This window comes from Uranotaenia lowii, chromosome 2, assembly GCF_029784155.1.
Source record: "Uranotaenia lowii strain MFRU-FL chromosome 2, ASM2978415v1, whole genome shotgun sequence".
Lineage (NCBI taxonomy): Eukaryota > Metazoa > Arthropoda > Insecta > Diptera > Culicidae > Uranotaenia > Uranotaenia lowii.
Window position 1 is genome coordinate 105813571 of NC_073692.1, and position 25783 is coordinate 105839353.

General features: G+C 43.0%; 2 protein-coding genes across 8 annotated transcripts in view; both read left to right on the forward strand.

The window, feature by feature from the left end:
- Positions 1 to 23881, forward strand: part of LOC129749113 (tubulin monoglutamylase TTLL4-like) — an 85678-nt gene extending 61797 nt beyond the window's left edge. For 3 of the 7 annotated variants that reach the window (XM_055743991.1, XM_055743989.1, XM_055743990.1), the window contains exons 2-7: positions 16911 to 17738; positions 17812 to 18706; positions 18762 to 19684; positions 19766 to 19927; positions 19993 to 20271; positions 22656 to 23881. In XM_055743991.1, coding sequence (XP_055599966.1) covers positions 16935 to 17738; positions 17812 to 18706; positions 18762 to 19684; positions 19766 to 19927; positions 19993 to 20271; positions 22656 to 23081 — 3489 coding nt within the window. In that variant the 5' untranslated portion in view covers positions 16911 to 16934 and the 3' untranslated portion in view covers positions 23082 to 23881. Of the gene's footprint in view, positions 1 to 15192; positions 15373 to 15719; positions 16333 to 16910; positions 17739 to 17811; positions 18707 to 18761; positions 19685 to 19765; positions 19928 to 19992; positions 20272 to 20395; positions 20910 to 20953; positions 21009 to 22655 lie in introns of those variants that run through there. The other 4 variants (XM_055743995.1, XM_055743993.1, XM_055743994.1 and 1 more) reach the window with 4 other exon arrangements.
- LOC129749115 (probable actin-related protein 2/3 complex subunit 2) overlaps positions 1 to 25783 on the forward strand; it is a 154368-nt gene that overhangs the window by 67847 nt on the left and 60738 nt on the right. The window lies entirely within an intron of this gene.

Here is a 25783-nt window from a genome sequence, read left to right on the forward strand (position 1 = left end):
CGTACCACTTCTTAATTTTCACGTCTCATGGCACCCGCCTCATGTCTCACTTCTCTAGTCCCACGTCTCAGGCCTAATGTCTCTGATTTGATGTTGAAGTTCTCATATCTCATGTTCAATTTTTAATGTCCCATTTTTAGGTTTCAGATTTTATGCAAAGGTCTCACGTTTCAGATCTCAGGTTCCGTTCTCAGATTTTAGGTTACATGTCTATTTGTCTCAAGTTTCAGAGCTTCGGAATTAGCACGGTTTATTTACACGATACGTATACCCGTATACCGTGCAAATGAAACCTTGGTGTATTTAATCTTGGGACCGTTATTCTAACTTCCAAAACATTTAACTTATTTTAACTTCCAAAACATTGTACTCCTTCCATCGTTTCAATTTTTCCTGTTGTCATACGTATACCAAAATATTTCATCGCTGGTTGTTCTTTTCGCTGTTTTTCCTGTTCGTTCTTCAAATGTCTACACGTGGAAAAGAAAAACACACTTCTTTTCCAAATGACATGGCAATGTAAATGAAACATTTCTATAAATATCATTTAAGGAATTTCTATGATTTGGCTTCCGACGAACGCGGCAGACTTACGGCTGCTTACGGGGGGCGGCATTCCATCGTAACGTTAAAAACACAGAAAAAAAATATATGTATTGGATCTTTTGACCATTCGGAGAGCTAGTCGTCCAAAGTCGGTTCTTTGATGAACCATCTCGAAGCTTTAAAAAAAACCTTAAGAGCTAGCTATTAGCAGAAAAAACCGCGTACCTGCGAATTTTCAAGGGGAATGGACATTTGCATGGATCGGTAGAGCCGGGGTTTCGCTTACCGACCAGGTTGACCAGGAAAACATTTACAAATTTTTCGTGTCATTTTTTTAAACACATCATCAGCCGGCCGTGATTCGTGGGTGGGATGATCGAGGCAGGTGACTAAGCGCGGCATCGTGTGCATATAGTCGACGTCGACGCTCCTTCTAGCACTCTAGCTCTAGACACAGCAGAGTGACCTGTTCTGATCTGGCTAATGTTATGTTTTGCTGTGGAATTTTTCTCTAACCGTAGACAGCTTTTTCTTATTTTAAAAAATCGCTGCATGATGGTTGTTATTCTAGTCGGAGTGTGATTAATAATGGTTTGAAGAAAACGAAATAGCTACCAGAAAAAAACGTACGACAGAGACATTTTTTACACTCGGAATAATATAACATGCTTTTAACACTTTCAGGTGGAATGATTTAAGCCTTGTTGATTCATATGTGACAATGGAATTAATTTATGTTCTTCTATAAAATAAACATTTACGAATGGAATTCATACAAAACTTTAATTACAGCTCCCTTTCAAAAATGAGATCATATTTTAATAATGTCATGATGCATTTTTTGTTTAATCATGATGATAGCTATCAATCAGTCATAAAACATTTTGAACTAAAACCAACTAGGTTGAAAATTAACCAGTGTTACTTGGAAGATATTCGTTTAGAATACACCGTACTTTGACGAATTGATAGAAATGTAGATTTTCGGTGAACTAAAAAGCGATTTAACAAATATGCAGATTTTTGCGTTATGTTCTTTCACTCCTTGATACCTCATGTTACCCCGATTGGGGTACGAAAAACTTCGACTATCGACTTTGCTTCTTCTAGGCAATGATACGATGCGGGACAAATTGTCTTGTACGACAAGAAGTTTTATCAAAACACGCTCTTGACTCGTTTTCAACACCTTTTATGCTTCCTAATCCAATCTATCCGTCTATAATTTTCATAACTTTTGTTACGCGTGGTCACGAATGAAAAAGGTGGACTGTATATTTTCGGTTGGAATTGCGGAAAGAAACCTACAACACGTGTGGTTCAGTTGGAATTGAATTTTACTCTGATCTTTTTTTCTTGTATTAGTGTACAAATGTATCGTTCACTGATATTTCATTTTAACAACTGTATGTTGGTTTTACTCGTCAAGGGTTGCAGTCTGGATGACTACATGATGAAACATCCTCCGGCCCGTTGAAATGGTTCATTTCAAATCTCCTTCGACGTCTTCGTTGTCCAGGAGCAACAAACAAATCTTCTTGACTGCTCTCCTTGCTATTCCGGTTTGTGTCCGCAGTCCGACCACACGAACGACGTTATCAGGACCAGGATACAGGTCGGTAATGCGAGCAAGCAGCCGATAACCAAGACCAGTGCGCCAACTTTGAGTTTCGTAATCTTGAAGTTTTTCTGGCGACGCTGCAACTCGTGAAGATAGTCGATCATCCACACGTTCCAAAACTTCTGCTTCAAGTCCTGCACAAACTGCCATCTTGAGAGTCGACCTTGAGGGATGTGTTGATAGGAGGGTTGTGGTATCGCCTGGAGTTCGTGGCCGATCAAAAAGTGAGCAGGTGTAATAGCACCAATATCGTTGGGGTCTTCTGATGTAGGCGTAAGAGGACGGGAATTTAGGATGGCTTCAATTTGTGTAAGGACCGTTGCCAACTCCTCGTAGGAAAGTTTATGTTCAGCAAGTACTCGTTTCAGATGAAATTTCACCGATTTGACCCCGGCCTCCCAAATACCGCCGAAGTGGGGGCTGCGTGGTGGAATGATATGCCATTCAATTGCCCGCATCGCTGTGTAATCACTCAAGGTTTTTTGATGGTGCTCATTTCGGAAAAGCTCAGCTAGTCGACACATCTCGTTGTTTGCTCCTTTAAAGTTGGTGGCATTATCCGAATACAGGTTACGAGGAATTCCACGACGACTCACGAAGCGTTGTAGAGTGCCTATGAATGCTCCAGAGGTCAAGTTTGAGACGGCTTCCAAGTGCAAGGCCCTGGTATGCATGCACACAAAGACACAGACGTACCCATTGGTCTCCTGCGGTTTACGGGTTGCTGTACTCGAACGAATTTTGAAGGGCCCCGCGAAATCGAGGCCAGTATCTGCGGTGCTGGTCGAACACAGTAGTCGGGGAGATCGCCCATCAGTTGAGTTGCCGGACGAGGGTTTTTCCGGAAGCATGGCACGCATTGAATCAGGGTTTTGGCGTGAAGAGGCCAATATTGTTGGCGAACAATGCCTAGGAGTCATCGTTGACCAATATGCATGTTGGAACGATGAAGATGCCGCAACAAAACTGCAGTAAATGGATGCTTCTGCGGCAATAAGGCTTGATGTTTGCTTTCGTATGGTATGTCAGCGTGCTTCAAGCGACCACCTACTCGGAGAATGCCGTCTTTTGGGTCTACAAATGGGTTCAGATGTCGCAGGGGATGCCGGAATTGTTCCGGACTGGTTAGCATTCGACGCTCGGTGTCAAATGCGTCGGCTTGTACTAGTCGTATCATGAGTGTAGTAGACCGCTGAATTTCATCGACTGTTAGAGATCCTTTGGTCAATCGTTTCCTGTTATTCTTGACGTAGTCACAGAAGCGAACCACGTATCCCGTGGACCGCTGCATGATGGTAAATCGGCTGATTCGGTTGAATAGTTCGACTCAAGGGTGTTCATTGACAGCAGGTAGGGCGACTCGTCTCAATTCCGGTAATTCATCATCGGAAATCGGGTTCAGCAATTCAGTATGATTGGTTCGAATTATTGGCGGACCATTCCACCACAAAGTAGACGTCTGAAGGCCTGTTGGTGACAGACCTCGGGAGATGACATCCGCAGGGTTCTCCTTCGATGGGATGTACCGCCATTCAAGAGTGTTCGTCAGTTGCTGTATCTCTCGCACTCGATTTCCGACGTACACTGATAATGTTTCTGGAGAACGACGCAGCCAACAGAGTTCGACTTGGGAGTCACTCCACAGGACGATGGAGTCAAAAGTTCGCTTCAGTAAATCAAGCAGTTGTGTCACTAGTCGGGCCAGTAATTGAGCAGCCAGAAGTTCTGCTCGTGGTGTTGTGATCTTCTTTTGTTTGGTCTTCTTAGTCGGTAGAATTCTAGACTTGGTACAGACCAACTGCATTCTCGATGATCCATCGTTCAGAACAAGACGTACGTAAATGCAAGCGCCGTAAGCTGCATCCGAGGCATCAGCATACTCATGGAGTTCGACTTTCCTTGCCATATCACAAAAAATCCATCTCGGAAATGAGATAGTATTCAGCGTCTCCAGCTGGCGATAGAATTTGCTCCAAACCTTCAAGTTGTTGGGTGGAACTGGCTCATCCCACTCCAATCCCAATGACCAGAGATCACGTATGATTAACTTAGCTGTTGTGTTGATCGGACCGAGAAATCCGAGCGTATCAAAAATCTTGGCGACGTCGCTGAGTATCGCACGCTTCGTTGCTTCGGTAATCTTCAAGTGGACATTTTAAGGTACGACAAAAGTGAAACAATCTTCCTTCGGTTTCCATGAGCCGCCGAGTATCTTCATGATGGTATTTATGCTTGGATCTGTATTAATGCTCACTTCGCAGTTTTTGTTCGGAACGTCAGCCAGAATCAAAACGGAATTCGCGCATTATTTGTGCACTTCGAAGCCACCTCTTGCCAACAGTGCTACTAACTGGTTCTTCAGTTCAATCGTTTCTGCAAGCGTGTTCGCTCCCGTAAGTGCGTCATCGATGTAGAAGGAATTTTTCAAAACTTCGGCTGCTAATGGGTAACGATGTCCTTCGTCTTCGGCCAATTGGTTCAGGGTCATAGTGGCCAAAAAGCGAAATGACGCCAAACCATAGGTTACTGTCTGTAGGTCGTACGTTCGCAGGGCTTGATCCCGCGTCTCTCTCCATACTATGCGTTGGTACGGGATGTCATCTTGATGTACCAATACCTGCCGGTACCATTTTGGTATGTCCAAAGTGAAAACAAACTTGTAGGAGCAGAAATTTAATAGAATTTTCACAAGATGACCCTGTACAGTCGGTCCAACCATCTGGGTCTTGTTGATAGATATGCCTGAACTAGACTCGGCAGATCCATCAAAAACTACTCTCAATCTTGTGGTCGTACTACTTGGTTTAAAAACGTAGTGATGGGGCAGGTAGTACGCAGCATGTTGGTTATCTTGATCGGTGTTGGCATTCTGCTTCATGCGACCAAGATCTTCGTATTCTCTGAGGAATTCACTGTACTGTTGCTTGATATCAGGTGATGCGGCGAGACGTCTTTCAACGGCATGGAATCGCTTTACGGCCATCACTTTTGAATCTCCCAATTTTGGACTGTTGGACACAAACTTCTTCTTCGGGTTCTTTTTCTGGTTCAGGATCACCAAAGGAATCAATCAGCCAAAATCGCTTTACTAATGCGTCCAGGTTTTCTTCTTCAACGGTGTTGCAGAATGACTACACAATTCCGGAACACCTTTTTGGGGATGGCACCGCTCAGAACCCAGCCAAACTGAGTATCTTGGAAAACGGCAGAACTTGAGAGATGTAGGCGATCGGTTTTCAACATTTGGAAAAATACTTCCGCGTCCAGAAGCATGTCAACCTTTTCCGGTACGTAGAAGTTCGGATCCGCCAATTGGATACCGTCAGGAATCGAGAGAGGAACTCAATCGTCGTCAATGGCAATAGTCCGGTAATCCTTGGTACCAGAAGGAAATCGAGGCAAGATTGGTATTCGCTGATTTGATCATGGTGTGAATCTTGAACCAAACATTCGTCTTGATGTCGTTGAGACCGCTGATCTAAAAATGCATCGGTTCCTTCTCCAGTGCGAGTAGTGCAGCAAAGCTTTCAGTCACGAAGTTTGTATGCGACCCAGAGTCCAAAAGTACGCGGCAAGGATACTCTTCTCCAGCTTTGCCAGCACTACTGCTGTTGATAACAGTATCTGCTTTCCTCCTACCTTGGGTTGCACGCAGAACGATGATCGGGTTTCGGATTCTTGATAAACCTGTGCAGCTGGCGCTGCTTCCGATGTATGCTGGTTTGGTTCGGAAAACTTCGTAGACGTAGCAGGGGTTTCGAATTGCTTCTGTTGATTGTTGTTTTCCGGGTGAAGAATTGTATGGTGCCTCTTTTTGCACTTCTTACAAGTGCTCTCGGGACTGCAGTTGGTTGTAAGCAAATGAAGCAAGCACCGGCTTTGCGCCGCGCATTATAGCGATCGGACAAAGAAGCTTTTTTAAAGGCGTCGCACTTCCACAATTCATGACTTCCTTGGCAGTGGGGACACTGTTCGGTGCGAGTAACGAAGCTGTTGATTCTCATCTTGGGATCTCCTACAACTCGATTTGGCTTCTGCATTCTTTGAACTGGTTTCACTGAAGAAAGAAGGTTGATTTTCTCCAGTACACGACATCTTAAAAACTCCATAGTTTCTGCGTAATCTGGGAGTTCATCAATTTTCTGCGATAGTTCCCAAGCCTTTCGGGTTTCACTGTCCAGTCTCGAAGCTATACGATTAAGAAGCATACTTTCCCCCAGCCCAGTTACATTTAAACCCAAGTTCCTCAAAGCATCCACATTTTTCATGCACGCATCGATCAGTTTACGAAGATCGGTGGCACTCTCGCTGTTTGTTTGAATTTGGTTACTGAACCATTTAATCCGTTGTGCCTTCAGCAAGTTCTTCGATTGCTTTCCGGCATGCGATTACCAGTTTTAATCTAGATCTGGAAACATTAAGTGATTTGATAGCTGCTTGACTATCTGAACAGAAATAAATTGTTCAAAACATAATTTTCTTTTGCCCTTTATTTTAATAGGTACCTATTACCAAATATTGGATGATTTTCGCTTTCATTGCGCTGGTAACGGCTGATTGTTTGCTGAACGCCATCAAAAATGACTGTTGATCGTTCTCCGCTACACGTTTGCTCGGTTCTTTTCAGGGCGCGAAAGCATGGAGAGAATACCGTAGTAGTTTTGTTGTGGTTCCATTTCCATTTACTACTCATATTTATTTTGATTCCGTTTCTCTGCCCTGGCTGGCTGGTACATATGCGCACATGTATTTATTTGATATTGTAACCAAACCAATACCAGCAACTCGAAGCTGTACCGTATCTATCGTATACACGTGTCCCGCTGTTCTGCGCCGTTCTATGAATGAGCGGACATTCTGACGATTCTGACTGACTGATAGTACCGTTTACTCTCGGGCTCTCGTGAGTTCAGTTTTGTTTTTACATTGATGTTTGTTGAATAGTTGAATCTGTTCCCGTTTTGTGTCTCTCTTCCATTCTTCTTCAAACAGTCTGGTTTGTTGTAGTTGTTCAAGATGAGGTACTCACGCTTTCTTTGAATCAAGAGAAGTGACGTGTTGATAGTGGTTTGTTTTCTTTCCCTACGTTCAAGAGCATTTGGCGCGCCTGCAGAGGGTGTTATTTTTTCATAGCCAGGGCTCAAGAAACTTGGAATCTTAAAGCAAAAATAACAATTAGTATAATTTCTAGCCTTTTTTTAATTGAAAGCACATCAAACATAGGTAGTTCGATTTCTCTTGAAAAAGATTCAAATGCAATTTTTAATAAATATGACTTTTCATGTCACCCTGCTACTATACAATTTGCACAAACGGATTGGTTTTTTACTACCAACACACTTGCTATAATATTTGAGGATGGAAGAGTGCCACCGTTTTTTCTTCAATGGAGCATCTCTCACGTGTTTAGTGAGTGTGTAATTCGACAACAATCTACGCTCATTCGTCGGTACCATTATTATGGTTAAGTTTCTCGTAAGTTTTGGAATATGGAGAGCCGTAAAGAACGAACTAGCTTCGTTTACAGTTGGAACAAGAGAAAGAATTTTATTTAAATTTAAAACATGGGTTACTATGATTATTTTGTTACTATTAAACGCCTGCTGCGTTCAACACTCCTCCTCAAACTATTCAGAAAGTACACCCATCTTAGCACGTAACTTCTCAAGGCGTACTCGCTGAAGCGGCTTCGTTAGGACATCTGCAACCATATCCTCCGTCGGGCAATATTGAAGTTGAATAACACCCTTCTGCTTCAAGTCGCGGACGAAGAAGTACCGTGTGTCAATATGCTTACTTCGTCGCTCGATCCGGTCACTGTCAACCACCTTGATGCAGCTCTGGTTATCCTCGAACACCTTGGCGGGAATGGACTCGTCTCGACTGATTTCGCTTATCAGCCGGCGCACCCAAAGCAATTCTTGGCACCCTTCAGCGAGTGCAACGAATTCGGCTTCAGTTGAGCTGAGGGACACACACGCTTGCTTTCTGGATCCCCAGGATATGATGCCTCCTCCGAAAAATACTGCATGGCCAGAGTTAGATTTTCGGTCCCGAGCATCACCGGCCCAGTCCGCATCTACGTACATCGCCAACTCGCCTTCTGTGGAACCCAGTTTCAGCTTGAAGTCGGATGTTGCATTCAGGTATCGCAGCACACGCTTTGCCTCATTCCAATCCAGTTGGGTTGGGCAGCTGGATTTTTGAGCTAGGATGGATGTGCTGACAGCCACGTCCGGCCTGGTATGAACAGCTACGTAAAGCAGACCTCCGATAAGGCTGAGATACTGCTGGTTGTTTGGCAGCCGTTCCTTCTCCTCCTTCTGCTGTCCAGAGGGACTAATTTTCGCTCAGGTACGGACACCACGCTGCTACGCTTCGGATTTTCACTCACAAATACGACGTCTCGAGATGTTACCAGGGTTTTCTTCCTCGGATCCCACAGTCGATATGCCTTCGTTTCGGATTCGTAACCAGTAAAGATGCACTCATGGGATTTTGCATCCCACTTCCTCCTTTTCTGCTTCGGGATATGAACCATAGCTGGGGAACCAAACACTCGGATGTGAGCTAAGTTCGGCTTCTTTTCGCTCCACATTTCCTCAGGTGTCACCTCGTGTCCTTTGGTAGGCGATCGATTTACCAGGTAGACCGCTGTTGCTGTTGCTTCTGCCCAGAATGACTTAGGCAGATCCGCTTCAAATAACATGCATTTGGCCCGTTCTACCACAGTACGGTTCACACGTTCGGCTAAACCGTTTTGTTCGGGAGTGTAATCCGCCGTTGTTTGATGGCGAACCCCCAGACTGTTCAGATGGTCTTCCAGCTTCTTGTTGCGAAACTCCTTCCCGTTGTCGGTTCGCAGAATTTTTAACTTTCGGCCAGTCTGCCGCTCTGATGAACATCGGTAATTTTCAAAAGCTTCAAAAATTTCATTCGCTGATTTTTCTTTCAGGAAATACACTGCGATGCGACGAGACTTATCATCCGTGAACGTAAGGAAATATCTTCTGCCGCCCAACGAATTAACTTCCATTGGTCCGCACACATCGGAATGGACCACTTCCAGGATTTCTTGCGCACGTGAACCTTGCTTGTTGAAAGGAAGACGAGTTTGCTTACCCATCGCACATGTTGAACACCGATCTTCAATTTCCGCTGGACCGTCGAATTGCACTCCGGAGACCATACCATGTTTCAATCGCTGAACACTTTCCAGGTTGAGATGGCCCATTCTCCTATGCCACAGTTTGATATCCACGACGGAAGACGCGCTCATTGCTGTTGGTAAAGGCAATTGCGCCAGACGAAACAAACCATTCTCCAACACGCCGGTAGCCACCAGATTTCCGTTCCCTTCGTTGACCTTCACACCAGCTGCGCTAAACGTGACAGTGTGTCCGCGCTTCACTATTTGGCTCACCGAAATCAGGTTCGTAGAAATCTCCGGAATGACTTGAACATCGTTGACCTCGATTGGCTCGTCGTCTTGACTACACTCGGGTAACAGCTTCAATTTTCCTTTCGCCACTACCTGCATGGCACCTTTGTTGGCTGCAACGACGGTACCGCTGGTTTTCTGCACGTTTTCCAATTTCGACACGGAATTGGTAAAATGATTCGAAGCACCGGAGTCGAAATACCAGCTCGAATCTTCGCCAAAATGTGCGCTTCCATTCGTCGATAAAACGGTACACCATGCTTTCGACTTCCTATCTTTAGATGGACAATCCCTTGAAAGATGGTTAGGCGATTTGCATATTCTGCATTTTGGACCTCGTTTCATGTCCGATGGTTGCCTTTCTTGGTGCTGTTTCGGTGGTGGTTTTGAAAAATGTTTCCTCCCTGCATACGCTGTTCCTGCTGATGGCTCAGGTGCTCTAACTTCCTGCAGTAGCTTCGTCTTGATGACATCGCCGTTGATTGCTGCTCCGGAGTTTTCGAGTGCCATCACCATTGGGCTGTACGATTCCGGCAATCCTGCCAACAGAAGAGTTCCGACCCACTCTTCGCTTATGTCAAAACCGATTCCACGTAGTTGATGTGCTGTGGTTACTATGGTGTTGACATACGTTTCCATGGAGTCGCTCGTTGCTAGGGACGTTGTAATTAGTTTTCGCAGCAAGCCAACTTTTCGTGTCAGCCCGGAATCCTCAAACGCTGCTTCCAATTTCGACCACGTTTCCTGCGCAGTTCTCGCTTCCCTCACATGGACATAATTCGTAGGGTCAAGAAGAAGAATTATTTTTCCACGCGCTTTTCGGTCCTTCACCGGGTTTACGACCGGCATGGTTCCATCCTCGTTCGGTGTCGGCTTCACCACGTCCCACAAGTCCTCCAGTTCGAGAAAAGTCTGGACTGCGAATTGCCACGTGGACCAATTTTCACGGCCCATAAGCAATTCTATCGATGGCAAATTCAGCGAACTGAAGGCTTTTGCTGTTGCAGCTACATCGCCTTGACCGGTAGACATAATCGAAAAACTCGCGACGGTACTTTTCAAAATTCGAATTTAAAAAAAAAAACGTTTACTTTTTAACTTTTTGGCTCTGGGCCCATAACCTTTTGGAATATGGAGAGCCGTAAAGAACGAACTAGCTTCGTTTACAGTTGGAACAAGAGAAAGAATTTTATTTAAATTTAAAACATGGGCTACTATGATTATTTTGTTACTATTAAACGCCTGCTGCGTTCAACAGTAAGTTTCTCACGATTACTTTTCTGATTGTTCATGTTTCTTGTCTTGTAGATTTTTTAATATTAACTTGTTAATAAAGTATCTACTGAAAATATTTTACCAGTCCAAAGTTATAAACAAGATTTCGAAACTAAATATTTGAACGAATAAACGTTATAATTTTTCTATACGTTTTTTAAATTAAACAAACTTGTTTTATGTTAATGAGAACGATTAAAAATGAATTCACCAAGCAGACTTAAGTGAGTTTATATATGAGGCCCTCAGAGCCAAAGGGGTATTAGTGACCAAATGGTCGATTTTAAGTATAAATGATGCCAAACGATTATTCATATTCCAAACTATATTTGGAGATTTTTTCGGATTTTTCGAATTTTATTTACATACTTTTACATTCGAGAGCGAAATACAAGTTTTCGAAAAATATATGGAAAATGGCCAAGCTCTTAACACTTCGAATGAATATGGAAGGAATAACCTTGAAAGCAGACAAGAAAAATCTTTCCAGTTCGGCTGTTAACAGGAATCATTACAATACTTACTTAATGTTCCCGCGCCGATCATCCGGTGCATAGGGCCGTAGTAAAAGACCTCCACTGTTGACGATCCGGAGCCAGCGTCTTCACTTGGTCCCAGTCAAGATTCTCGTCGACAGTTCGGATTTCGGCGGCTAGGCTTCGCCGCCACAAATGTCTGGGCCTGCCTCTCCTTCGATGTCCCTCTGGGTTCCATTCAAGCGCCTCTCTGCAAATCTCGTTCTCATCTCTTCGCAGCGAGTGCCCAATCCATCTCCAATTGCGTGCCCGAATCTCGACTTCTAGCGCCCTTAAGTTTCTCACCCGTACAAAAATACGGATTTGACGTTTAAGTTGAAGATTCGGATTTTCGTACGTGACCGCCAGATGTTTCGGAGACTCGCAAACGCAAATCGGGCTTTTCTGATCCGGGTTTCGATATCTTTTCTGGTACCACCATCAGGCGTAATCTGGCTACCAAGATACTGTAAGACTTTCTCAACCTGTTGCCCAGCTACCACGAAATTGTATCGGTTTTCTGATTTCCATCGATTTGGTCTTTCCGACATTGACCTTGAGGCCTGTTGCCTTGGGGGTGAGGTGGTCGAGTTTGCTCTGCATGTCTTGTTGTCTTTGGGCGAGCAGAACAATATCGTCAGCCAAGTAAAGGTTGTTCAGTTGCTCCATTGTCGAAGGATTCCAAGGAAATCCTCGGTTTGGTCTTACAGTCAATCGATCCAGTCAAGATCTCATCCATTACGATGAGAAAGAGTAGCGGTGATAAGATACATCCTTGTCTCACTCCAGCAGTTACCAGGATTGGATCAGACAAGACACCTCGTATTGTGCTTCGATGAGATGGAATAATTTCACTGGGACCCCTCGTCGCCTTAGAGCCGCTCAGATGTTTTCGTGGTTAAGTCGGTCAAATGCTTTTTCGAAATCATCCAACATCAACAGAAGAGAGTTCAGGAATTCGTTGATTTGTTCCAGTATTATTCGTAGCGTTGTGATGTGGTCCACAGATGATCGTCCGAATCGGAATCCAGCTTGTCGCCGTCGGAGGGTAGAGTCTTTTTTCTTCTGGATCACTTTGCAGAGTACTTTGAGGGTTGTACAGATCAACGTTATGCCTCGCCAATTACCGCACTCTGTCAGGTCTCCTTTCTTTGGGACCTTTACGAGGATACCCTGCATGATAGGCTGCATCCAGTCGGCCGGAAATGTGGCAGTATCCCAGATGACAGCGAAAAGACGGTGCAACATTTGTGGCAGGCAGGGTCGGCTTTAAGCATTTCAGCAGAGATGTAATCGATCCCAGGTGTTCTGTTGGATTTCATGTCTTCGATTTCAGCTAGCGAGGGGCTTCCGAATTGACGCCATTAATACGACTTAGTATTGCCGCTTCAAGCTGCGGATTCTGTAGGCCATTGCTATTTGTGACTCGGAAGAGTTGTTCAAAATGCTCAGTCCAACGCTTGAGCTGATCTATTCGATCTGTCAACAGCTGGCCTGCTCGGTTTTTCAACGGCATTCGTGCATTAGTCATTGCACCACTAAGGCGGCGCGAAATGTCATAAAGTAATCGGATATCTCCAATGGCCGCGGCTCTTTCTCTTCGGCTAGGGAGTTTGTCCAAGCCGACTTGTCTCGTCTACAAGCTCGTTTAACTGCCTTTTCCAGCTCCGCATATCGAAAGCGGGCGGCTGCTTTGGCTGACCCGCTACATGCCTGCTCAATTCCGACTTTCACTTTTCTACGATCATCGATCATCCTCCAGGTTTCATCTGACATCCATGAACTTCTTCTTCCACACATTTTACCGAGAGAACCATGGCTCGTCGTGATAAAGGCATTCTTGATTCTACACCACTGTTCTTCGACTGTCCCGTCTGTCGGCAATTCCAAAGCTCGGGATTTAAGCTGTTCAACGTATTCCCTTTCCACCTCTGGATTCTCCAACCGGCGGACGTCGTATCGACATCCGACTTTCTCCTCTCGCCGCTGGACACGCGCGACTCTTAGTTGTATCTCACCAAGGATGAGATGATAGTCAGATGCAGATGCAATGTCTGCGCTTCGTTTGTTGTGGACATCTAGGAAGCTCTCTCTCCATATTCGTCTTATGCAGATGTGGTCAATTTGATTTGTCTGTTCGACCATCTCGGGATACCCAAGTGACCTTATGTGCTGGTCGATAGGAGAAAAGCGATTCACCAATCACACTGTTGTTGTTGCCACAAAATTCTACAAACAGCTCTCCGTTTTCGCTCATCTGTCCTAGACCATGGCGCCCCATGATGCGCTCAAAGTCTTGATGATCGGAGCCAATCTTTGCGTTGAAGTCGTCTAAGTGGATTTGAATGTCGCCCTTCGGAATTTTTTCAACCATGATGTCCAATTGACTGTAAAACTGCTCCTTCTTCTGCAAACGGCAACGTCAGTTGGCGTATAACACTGGACAATTGTAAGGATTCTAGCCCGTATTTTTAATCTGGCTACGATTTATCTTTCATTTATAGGTTCTTATCTCATGAGGGCAGCCTGAGCCTGTGGGCTTAATAGGAAACCAACTCTTCGTTCTCGAGTAGCTTGTTCTCCTCGTATTCCAGAGTGAAGCGGTTATTGTCTTGACTGAATCTTGCGGTCTCCAGTGTTAAGACAACGGACCTCGCTGAGTCCCAATATCTCTAGCTTGAAACGGCTAGCTTCTCTACAAAGTTGAGCCAGCTTACCAGGCAAGGGTCAAAACATTCCAAGTTCCAATTCTATTCCGTGTTTTCATGCTAAAAGTCGTTGCTAAAGTTCCAATTCGGATATTTCTTGTTCCAGTTACAGTAACAATTTAATAAATCGGGAGAAGTAGGTTGTTAGCCTAAGGTCCCTATCCCGCAATGGGGCTGCCATCTTGGACTTAGCTGGCGGGAGCCGCATATCGTTGCGAGACATACGCTGTTTGAGCCGCTTCTGACCTAGAGAACAGACGCTCGGTTGTTGTTGCACGCCGCCCTGACCTGGAAAAAAGACGCGTGCGGCCACCTTTTCAGTCTGCTTGCGACCAAAGCATCCACCGGGGTTGGGATGGATACCCAATCTCCGCTTAGGTTACTTGCATCCCAGCCGGTACTACGGGGAGGTTGAGATAGGAGTTGTGAATAAGAGGTGATATGACCACTATGGGGTCTCGTGTTGCACATTATCCACCATTCGCCATCCAAATATATGAATCATTAGAAAAAATACGGAAAATTTAAGTTGACCAATTTTTGACCCGAACACCCTTTACCTTGCTGGGCAGGTTATTTTAGGATCTGATCCAGCTTGGGATCGAGTTAAAACAAAAATATTTTAGACTCATTAGAGTATCCCTCTCCACGGAAATCTTTAGTTAAAAGGCCAACCAATTTCTCTAACAAATTGAGTACATTTTTTATGTTAAATGTCGCTTAAAAAAGTTTCAAATTCAGAGATTTCTGTAGTATCGAATTGGCTGTCCAAGACCTGGTAATAGATAAAGGTAGTGACACCTACTACGGATGTGGGTTAAAGTATGGTTACAATATCTTACTTTTTGTTAAAATATCTTTCTGATTTTTGTTACACTCCACACGAAAAGTAAACAGCGGCGCGCCTCGAGAGCTCATTCGTTCTTGAATGGTTTGTTTTCTTTATTTTCTCAATTAAAAAAAACTTTACGGTTTCTCGGTTGCTTTACGTCGAACATGTGTCGGTGTGTGCCTTCCTCTCTCAGGCATCGCATGGGCACCCGTTTTGTAGTTGGTATTCGTTCCGAGCTGCTTGGTCGTCCTGTACCCTCCGCCATTAGCACTCAGTTTGGCTGGTTTGGGATAAGAACGTGATTAATTTCTCGCTCGGCCTTTCCGACTGACGACGACGGGAAAAATATTATTCCTTAGCACCTTTTGGTTGGTTGTGTACAATTTTTGTCTTTATTTTTACACCGATGGATCCAGTTGCTGCTTATCGTTAAGGTTGGTATTGATTGATTTGTCTTCTGGTGAAATTTTCAGATTTGTTCTATAGCATTTTTTATGAGGCTGAAACGGGCCTCGAATTTTGTGCGGAAGTGACCTCCAAGAGCTGTCGTCATTTCATTGTACGGGAAATGCGACATTGGCGACATGAATGGCCGCTGTAGTCACTCGATGAGCACAAGTTAGTGATCATCTACATGAAGGTGTATTTTGATGTAGGTATGAGCACTGTTTCAAATCACAACAAAAAATCCACGAACGGATGCATGAAGTTATTGGCCATTCCATCGCTTTTATTCGCTCATCGCCCAACTCAGTTGCCAACAAACAGCGGAATTATAGCGTGTATTGCCTATTCGGTCGCTGTATCGAGTGAGTCAGTTTAGTCTGAAAATTTGGTGTAGAGAAGTGGTGCGTAAAAATGGAGAGCACTTCGCCGTAACCAACAAACTGCGTTTTGCTTTTCGAGTTAGCAAAATTAAAAATTGCCGCGCGGCATATGGCAGACATTGTTGAAGTGTTGAGTTCCGAAAAATTCGCTCGGACGTTTGTCTGTTGGATGGACATTTATTTTTGTGATGCCTTTTTCTATGACGGATGGTCATGAACCATGTACTGAGGTGCTGCTGATAAGCCATCCTCAATAATCATCGATTTTTCCAACCGCGCGTACATCAGCCATTGATCAGTCGCAGGTTGAAGTGTGCTGCAGTACAAAGACAACGTGTTTTTCCTTCACCCGCAGTGTAGTGTCATTCGAAGTATGAGAAAGTGGCGGTGGCGGAGCCTCTCGCATTATCCACAAGTTCTAAATCGCAAACGATGACGCGACATCTTCGCAAACAAACCTTTAAGTGGTGGCCAAAGACGACGGAGCAGATACATCATTGGACATTGGACGTTCTTAAAATAATCATCGCGTTGTTATACTGGTGGTACCAACGGTGTCTCAGATATGTAATAATAACCTTTGAAATACCATTTTGCAAAAGTGAACAACAAAGCGCGTGGAAAACGTGTGCAATTTAGAATAGGAGTTATGTTTTCGTACAACAAGCTACCGCGAAAATCAACGTGGTGTAGTTATACAGTGATCACGTAATTTGCGCACGCCATCAGATCTTTTCCTCCATCGAGTGATTAAAGATGTTTGGAGCATAACAAAATTGCTTTTCAAAACGTTGACTGGATGATAGGTCATCCGTCGGGGAGAAATTGTCAAATAATGTAATCGTAATGAAGTTATCTACAAACGTGACAAAATCTTATCTTAGATGAAAGCATTAAATTTCTCGAATAACCATTGAAACAGCAAATTGCACACAGCATTTTGCACATTCATTTTTTTTTCTTTATTTCGATTTTATAAACATAAGTCTCAAGTTTTGTCTACGTCTAACAAATTCTATGTCTAATAAATTTACGAAAAAATAGAAAAATATTTTTGAAAAATTATATTCTAAGTTAAAGCATCTCCTGTTGCCAACATAATCCGTATAACTTATCTCTGTTTAAAATTTCATATTTCTCAACAGATAACCACCAAATTTGCCACCATCATGGATTTCAAACAACAAAACAATACACCACCACAATATCCACGAAGTAATTCTCGTCTAAAACACCATTCCTCGACGGCATCCAGCGTATCGACGGTTTCCTCTGCTGCCGGGAACAGCTATAGTGCCCCGCATAAAAAAGTCTCGCTTAGGAGGAGATGTCGCAGTGAAAGCCTACCCATGGCTCCCCTCGGGATGTGCGGCGGAGGAGAAACCTTGTGCAAAAGTGTAGGGAAATCGCGGTTTTCGGAAAATCACTACCACCACCATCATCATCATCACCATCACCATCAACATGGCGGTCAAAGGACTCATGGGCACAGTTCCCCGAAACCGAAGGAATCCGAAACACCTTCCCTGTTGGTTGAATCGTTTAGCCTGCAAGGCAATGGGCATCATCGTCAGCGAATGACCCTTCCGGTAATCACCAGCAACGAACTGCTTCCAAACATTACCATCAACAGTGCGAAGGAAAATGTTCAACAAAATGGACACTACGGTGGAAACCGTTTCGAGGGTACTCTCCAGGTAAAGGAGATTCACTTAAACGACCCCGAAGTTGGTCGGAGAAACGGATATTACCTGCCGGGAGACCGGTTATTAGAGTCAAGATTCGCTCGGAATCTGGAGAGTACTTTCTGCCCTAAAAGCACAATCTTTGATCGTGGTAACCGAAAACTGCGAGCACGTAGCGAGTCGGAACCCCACGAGATCTACCACAGCGCTCCTATGTTGGCTGACAGCGCTTTGTGTAGCGGGAGAAATTCAGGTGTCACGTGGACTCCTAGAGAACCGGCACGGGACGTGAGTATTCTGTCTTTTTTTTTAATTTGTTGAATCTCACTTAAATCAAAATAAACTCAACCTATGTTTCCAGGTATCTCTGAAGCGAACCCGTGACACAATATCGCCTATGTTGGAAGCAGATGAAACCGTAGAAATTACCGCGACACCATTGCAGACGAAAGATTCGCCTCCATCGAAAATTCTTAACGCAGCCGAGGCAGCCATTCTCGATGAAGCGGTAAGCCGAGTGCACCAGCGTATCAAACCTTCCAAATCATCCAGTAGTATAAACGGGTCGGGACGTGCCACGAAAACAGTGCGCACTCGGTCGGGAGTAGCCGTAAACAAATACAAGTCCTGCCTTAAGACAGCTTCTGCAATCGTTGCATCCGGAGGAGCACATAACGGTCATTTTGTTGGGCGCAAATCTGTTTCTCCACCACTACTCAAACCGCTTATCGGTTCAACCTCGCCTACGCCATCCGGAGTATCAACCGGTACTAGTGGAGGAGAATCGGTGCACACACAGGATCTCGATACGGAAACTATTGGGCATTCCGATATTGGAGACGAGGATGATCTGGAGGATGAGTGTGACGAAGAGGACGATGATCTAGACGATGAGTTAGCAGAAGACGATGAAGTTTTGAATGGGTCCATAACGGACTCTGAAGATAACTATCAGACACACTTGGCTGCTTATCAGGCAAGAACAAAGTCCCACTCAGCTTCTCCTTCGCCTATGTTAGGCAAAGAAGGTCCAGTGACCGCAATTGGGTGTGTCGTTGGAGGCAGTCCCAATGAAGGGCCTCTGGCGCCAAGTTTGTTTCCGAATGTGCCACCCTATATTACCTTTTCGACACACGAAGAAAAGGGTCCTCCAGTTCCCCCTGCCATGCATAAAGTGCTTAAATGGAAAATGACACTGATAACACCGATCGTGGTTCGAAAAGTTCTCATAAATAGTGGATTCAGACTGTTAAAGAGTAAGTTTCAAATAATTTTTGATAATATTTTTTTAATAAATATATTTTTTTTTAGAAACAAACGACTGGATAGGTATTTGGGGTAAACATATGAAGAGTCCGTGTTTCAAAACCTTACGTCCTTACCAGAAGTTCAATCACCTGCCTGGAAGTTTTCAGATCGGTCGCAAAGATCGCGTCTGGCGGAATTTGCAGATACTGATGAACCGTCACGGCAAGAAGGAATTTGGTTTCATGCCGCGCACCTACATCATACCTCAGGATCTGAAATTGCTGCGTCAGATGTGGCCGAGGTACAGCCAACGTAACGCTAAGTGGATTATCAAACCACCGGCTTCGGCCCGTGGAACCGGTATCAAAGTGGTCAACAGGTGGTCCCAAATACCGAAACGGAAACCGCTCATCGTACAGCGCTACGTAGATAGACCGTTGCTGATCAACGGAAGCAAGTTCGATCTGCGGTTGTACGTACTGGTGACCTCGATCAATCCGCTAAGGGTTTATATGCACACCGACGGGCTGGCGCGGTTTGCCTCGGTCAAGTACAGCGAAAAATCTGACACCCTGTGCGACCGATACATGCATTTAACCAACTACAGTATTAACAAGCTGTCAAACAACTACAGCGCCAACGAAGACGCTGACGCTTGCCAGGGTCACAAATGGACCATTAAATCGCTGCTTTCGTACTTTGCCGAACAAGGAATTAACACCGAGCGGCTGTGGGGTGCGCTTAGAAATTTAGTACTGCGAACGGTATTGGCCGGCGAGGGACCCATTCATGCGATGTCGAAATTGAACGTCGGCTGCCGTTATAATTGTTACGAATTATTCGGTATCGACGTTTTACTCGATTCGGAACTGGTTCCCTGGCTACTGGAGGTAAACATTTCACCATCGCTGCACTCCGCATCAACACTGGATGCACACGTCAAGGGTCCGCTTGTCAAGGCTTTGCTCAATACGGTTATGTACCAGGTAAGTTTTTAAAAATTTAATATCTGTTTTGAACATGTTTGAATCCCAAAGGTAATGGTTACCTAATTTTAATTTTTGCAGGTACCACCAAGGATACCACAAACAGAACAAAAAGAAATACTAGCAGAACAGGGCCTTACTGGTCCGCTGTGCTTCGATAAACGGATATATGTTACTGCCCTTTCGAAAGCGGAGAGACTGAAGCACAATCATTTTATCCAGAAAGATTTGTTACGAGATGAGGTGAGTAGAAGCAACCAACAATCACTTACATTGAATTACGTGAATCATTTAAATTTTCTTCGCAGTATTTGAATTCAATCCTGGATGAATTGACCCCGGATGATGTACGCTGTTTATTGCTCACCGAAGATGAGCTAGCCCGAAGTGCCCCCCTGGAACGCATCCTCCCAGCCCCCAATAGCCACCGGTTTGTTGCCTTTACCGAGCATCCTCGGTATTACAATAGATTACTGGATGCTTGGGAATATCACTACAGTCACAACCGAACGGAAGGAATTTCGTTACTACAGTCACTGTGTGCCCAGAAAGTTCACCTCCAAGTTCCGCCAAGTACGCTGAAGAAGGTAAGAAAAAACTCTTTTATTCACGCTGAATTTCCTGGCATCCAAACGCTTAAATCCATCCAAAACAAGGACAAGATAAATACCATAAGAGCATGACATGTCTCGTATGTTCCTATCCCTACAGCCTGAAGGTTCAAGTACCAACCGAGGGCATCCGTCCGAAGACAAGAAACCTCCAAATACAAACACATCACAACACGAAGATATTACTAAATGCCCTAACAGTACACCACACTCTAATGTAAATCAAACACCGCCAAACATTATTCGCACCAAGCATCAAAATCAAAAGCAAAACTCGGAATCTAAATTCCCAACCACGAAAGTAAAAGCTCCCATCCCGATCAAATGATCCCACCAAACCACCACACAGTTTTTACCAATATTTATCGCTAGATGAAAAACTACTCTATACTATTTTCAGCAGATTACTACTGTAAATATGTCTGGATGATTATATTTACGTAGTCTTTTTCCTAAATTATTGTTAACTGTTTCTCAAAATTATATCTTTTATAAATATGTTCTTTACCACAAACTCTCATTATTCAACAAAAAAAAAAACTCATAAATTCACGTACAAATCCGTGAAACTGTGTACAAACCTCAATCACTCGACTTTTTCCCAATAAAATTCCTCGAAACTCAAAAAAATAAAATAAATCGAATCAAAACCTTGAAGGAATTTTGGGAAACCTTTCGCGTGGCATACTGGCGCTGTCGAACGATACGCGGTCGTAAGTGGCTCATTGGTTTTTATTTCCTCTTTACTATTACTTATAAGTACATATACATTAGGTTTCGTTTTCTGATAGTTTTTTTTCGTTGACATAGAAGTTTAGAGAGAGTTTGGTCATTCGATTTATTTCCCCGGCAATAGGCTTTCTGCCTTTGCGCCGCTGCTAAAAGGTTTACAAAATTTCGAAACTCAAACTTAGTTGCGTTGGCTTTTGTATGTTATGATGTTCCATTGGGATTTAAACAAAAAATTGGTTGTTTAAAGTTGATTAAAACCATTTTTTTTTGTTTTCTTAGAGCTAGACGTTGTTACTGTGTGAAATTGGATTTTTTTAGGAAACTTGTAGACTTTTTTTCACAAACAGTTTATTAAAGGCCTTTTATAAAGTTTAAATGTGCCGAGTGTATTCGTTTCACTCGGTTAGTAGGGAAGAGGACCGTAATACTTGTAGACCATGTTAAAACATGTATCTGAACATCTGATTTATGAAAATCAAAATTCAAGATAAATAGCTGCAACGAAATATGATAACTTTATTTTAAATCATTATTTTATAGTAATAATAAAAAGTGATAGTAAAAATTTATCTTAATAATTGCTTTTGAATTCTCTTAAACAACATTTAAAATGAGTAGGTAGGTATATACATTTTCTGTTTCTTAGTCTGAAATCCGAATATTTGTTAAAGGTTTAAAGTTTTTGAAAAGTAAGTTCTTTATAAGTATTGAATTGTTTTTGACTGTCACCAGAACGTCTTTTCTGGTTTAAAAAAAAAAATTTTTTGAATTAGGGGCCAAAGTATTCCTTCGATATATGTAATCAATCTACCTTAATGTAGACTACGGTTCATTACTTGTATGTAAACATTTTTCAGTACGATAACTAATTTACTTGTTAACATTCAGAATTTTGTTCTAAACTTTACATTTATCATCATTAAAAAAATTAAATTCAAGTCAAATCTCTCGAACCGCTTTCTAACTCGTTTGAATTTTTTTTCCTGTTCAATTGATTGATCGTTCTGATTAAAGGCCATCGAGGATATAATAGAATCGATGATTCAAGGAGAAAACAACATATTTAGAGAACCGTTAACTAGCGATCTATATCCTGTTTGAATAAATCTAGTTAGTATTTCCTAGTAAGTTGTTCACCACATATTTTCCAAGCCAAGATACTCAATCTACCCAACCAAAACAACCCGAAGTAAAAAAAATCATTAGCTGTGGACCCAGGTAAATTGAAAGTAGTAACAACAGTTTGTTGCGTTTCGAGTTGTGGTAAAATTAGCATTAGTTAAAATATTTCACGATAAATAATATTTTTAGATATTGTTTTCCTTGTTGTTTCCTTATCCAAATCCTTCCTGTGTCCTATTGAAAATTGATCACAAAAATATAGGCAATCGTAGCATCATCGCTCATTGTCATCTTTCATTACCATATTCATTAGAGTTAACATACATTGAATTGGAAGTTGTCGTCCAATGCTAGACAGGCGGCTCTAATAAAATGCAGTTCCATTTTCGATGTTGTAATTACCAGTGGTGATTGTATTTATCCCCGGACGATATTTAAAGCCATGTCATTTGATTAACGATTTATTATTATTGTACCGAATCTAACGCTATCATTTCTCATGCCAGGACTCCAGCAATAACAAGCAACTCGAGCAGAGTAGCGCAAACAGCGAAAATGGATCGCAGGACAGCGGTATACAGTCGGACCCAATCAACGGTTCCGATCTACACTCGCAGGAATCCATCGGATCGAATTTTCAATCGCAGGAATCCTTAAACAAACTTGATTCGGAAACCGCCATCGTCGACGCCGATAGAGATATGATAGAAGAAGAGCTAGCTGCCACGACGCTGCAACTCAACCATGGCGACAGCCAGACGAGCTCTAACGCGTCGATTAAAGAAACCTCAGTCAGTAATAACGATAAAAAAGACGAGGAGGAAGACATTCGACTGGGTGATAAAATAAAACAAATCTTGGACGACGCGCTACTGCTAAAGCAGCAGCAATGTGGCGAAAATACCGAAAACGCCATTATAATACACCAGTAAAATATGTAGTGTCCGCATCGGCGAGCAATTGCCCTGGCGGTTTCTATTGGTCTTTAGTAACAATTCAGCACTTCAACCTTTTGCGCAATAGAAGGATACAACCCCTCAACACCTCTCCTACTTTAGTCGTGGTCACCGTTTCCGTGGTTAATTTTCTATTTATGGTTAAAGAGCTAAAAACATTGATAGTGTATAGCGGGTTTGTGTTTTATAAGACTGATCCGATGTGTTCTCTGACATGATGTGGAAAACTGTAACAAAACTAGCTCGAGCAGTCGCATAACACTGTGCCCCGTTAATAGATGCTATTAAAAACTACAATTCAAAAACCCGAGACCGGTAATATGGCACCAATAGAAATATCCCAGTTTTATCCTTATTTCAAAATTTCAGCAGTTAGACAAGGCAATATAAATATGAAGTTAGTTGAAATTTTGTGTGAAAAACACATTTGAAAATATTCACGGAAACGTGATAGTAACGAGGAATCATGGAAAACTCGAATGTTCCAATAGCTTCGTTTTAATTCTCTATCAATCGGAACAACGTAGAGGGGAAGCCAATAGACGAAAAACCGATAGAGTTTTTCGAGTTTTTTTTTTTCAATTATCAATCTATGTGAAAAAAGTGTTAAAAAGAGTTATGAAACGACGGAGTAGATACACGCGAGAACAAACAAACAAAAATCTAGATTGTAGCAGTAGTTTTAAGAGAAGTGTCGAATTGAAGAAAAAAAAATGAAAAAGGCAACAAAGCTTATAGGCATGTAACTGAATTAAAAAGTCGTTTAGAAGATTTGATTCTCTGGTGTTGAGATTATTTCGATCCGAAAGTGCCATCATCCTTTCCGAAGAAAAAGGCTTACGCAGACCTATGGTACGTTAACGGATCACAAAAGACCTGCCCTGAAAAAAGCACCGAAGGTATGTATACTAAAACTCATTGTTAAATAATTCTCAAATTACAATTTATAAGCATCGCCTTAAACATGTAATCGATGTAAAGGGTGTCTACGATGAAATTGCCACACTATAACGCAGCGAAAAAGTTTTTTAGGACCAAAGAATTTTCCTTTGTTTAGTGACCAAACAACGGAAAATTACTTTCATTCTGGGACAATTAAAAAATCCTTTGTTTCTAGTCTGTTTTCCTTCATTTCAAAGAATTTTAAGTAAAATGCCTTAATAAACAAACCTATGATTAATAATAATAATCAAAGAATTTTTCACCTTACATTACTTAGGTACATTGTGTCAAATAAAAAAAGAGTTTGTTTTATACAATATTTTTCTGAATCAAAATCTTTTTTTTTTGGTTCAAACACCAAGATTTCTCTGAGTGATGAAATTGCTCTAACTTTTTAACCGTTGGGTAGAATTTAATGAACATTTGGCTGGATTTAGTTCATAGTGCATTGTTTACATCCTGCAAGTTTTAAAGTTCTGTGAACAAAACTCGCGGAAATGGAGTCGAAAAAACAGCTCGTGCGTGATAAAATCTTGCGCATTTATCACGAGAACAAGAATCACTTGCATCGTTCCATCGCTAAAACGTTGGGAATCGCAAATTCCACGGTGTCGCGAGTGATTAAGCGGTTCGAGAAACGATTGACCACCGATCGGAAGCCAAGAAGTGAAGGAAAAAGTATTTCGTACAACACCAAAAATCACAACCGCGTAGTTGGGGCCTTCAACCAAATCCCGAACGCCTCCGTTCGGGATGTGGCTAAGAAGCTGCACCTAAGCCGAAGTTTTGTCCAGAAGGCCAACACTAAGGCTGGGATTCGAACGTTCGAGGTACAAAAGGCCCCTAATCGCGACGAGAAGCAGGACTAGTCCGCCAAAACCCGTGCCAGGAAGTTGTACTTTAACACGCTGACGTAAGTTGAATGCTGCATCATGGACGACGAAACATATGTGAAGGCCGACTTCAAACAGATCCCCGGCAACCTGTTTTTCACGGCCAAGGATAATTTCAGCGTTCTTAAGCATGTCCGCACTCATGTCCATTCCTGGTTTCGCAAGCCATCTGCACGTGCGAGAAGCGGAGTGCATCTTTCGTTACCCAGGACACGATGAACGGACAGGTGTACATGAAAGAGTGCCTCTAGAAGCGGCTGCTTCCTCTCCTGAAGGCCTACAACGTCCCAACAATCTTCTGGCCGGATTTGGCCTCATGCCATTACTCCAAGGACGTGCTGAAGTGGTATGCGGACAATAAGGTCAATTTCGTGCCGAAAATGTTCAACCTTCCCAAAACTCCGGAGCTCCGCCCAACAAAAAGTACTGGACGATTATGAAGCAGCACCTTCTTAAACGACCCAAGGTAGTGAAGACAGCCGAGGAACTGAAGAAAGTATGGGTTTACATGCAAAAAACGGTTGATTCCCAGGTTGTGCAGAATCTTATGGCCGGGGTTCAGGCCAAGGTGCGGGCATTTGCGTATGTACTTGGTAGATCGGTTGAATGTTACAAACGGAATGACAATTTCTTAAAGCATCATAAGACTATCTTAATAACTATGGCTTGCTACGAATTCGTCATTCAACACTCCTACCTAAGACGTAAGACAACTTGCTTCCTGGACCGATAACGCCATATACTCGGCTTCGCACGTTGATAATGCCACTGTCGTCTGCTTCCTACACGATCAAGATATCGCTCCTCCGATCAAGCCAACGATGTTGCTATCAGCTTTGCGCA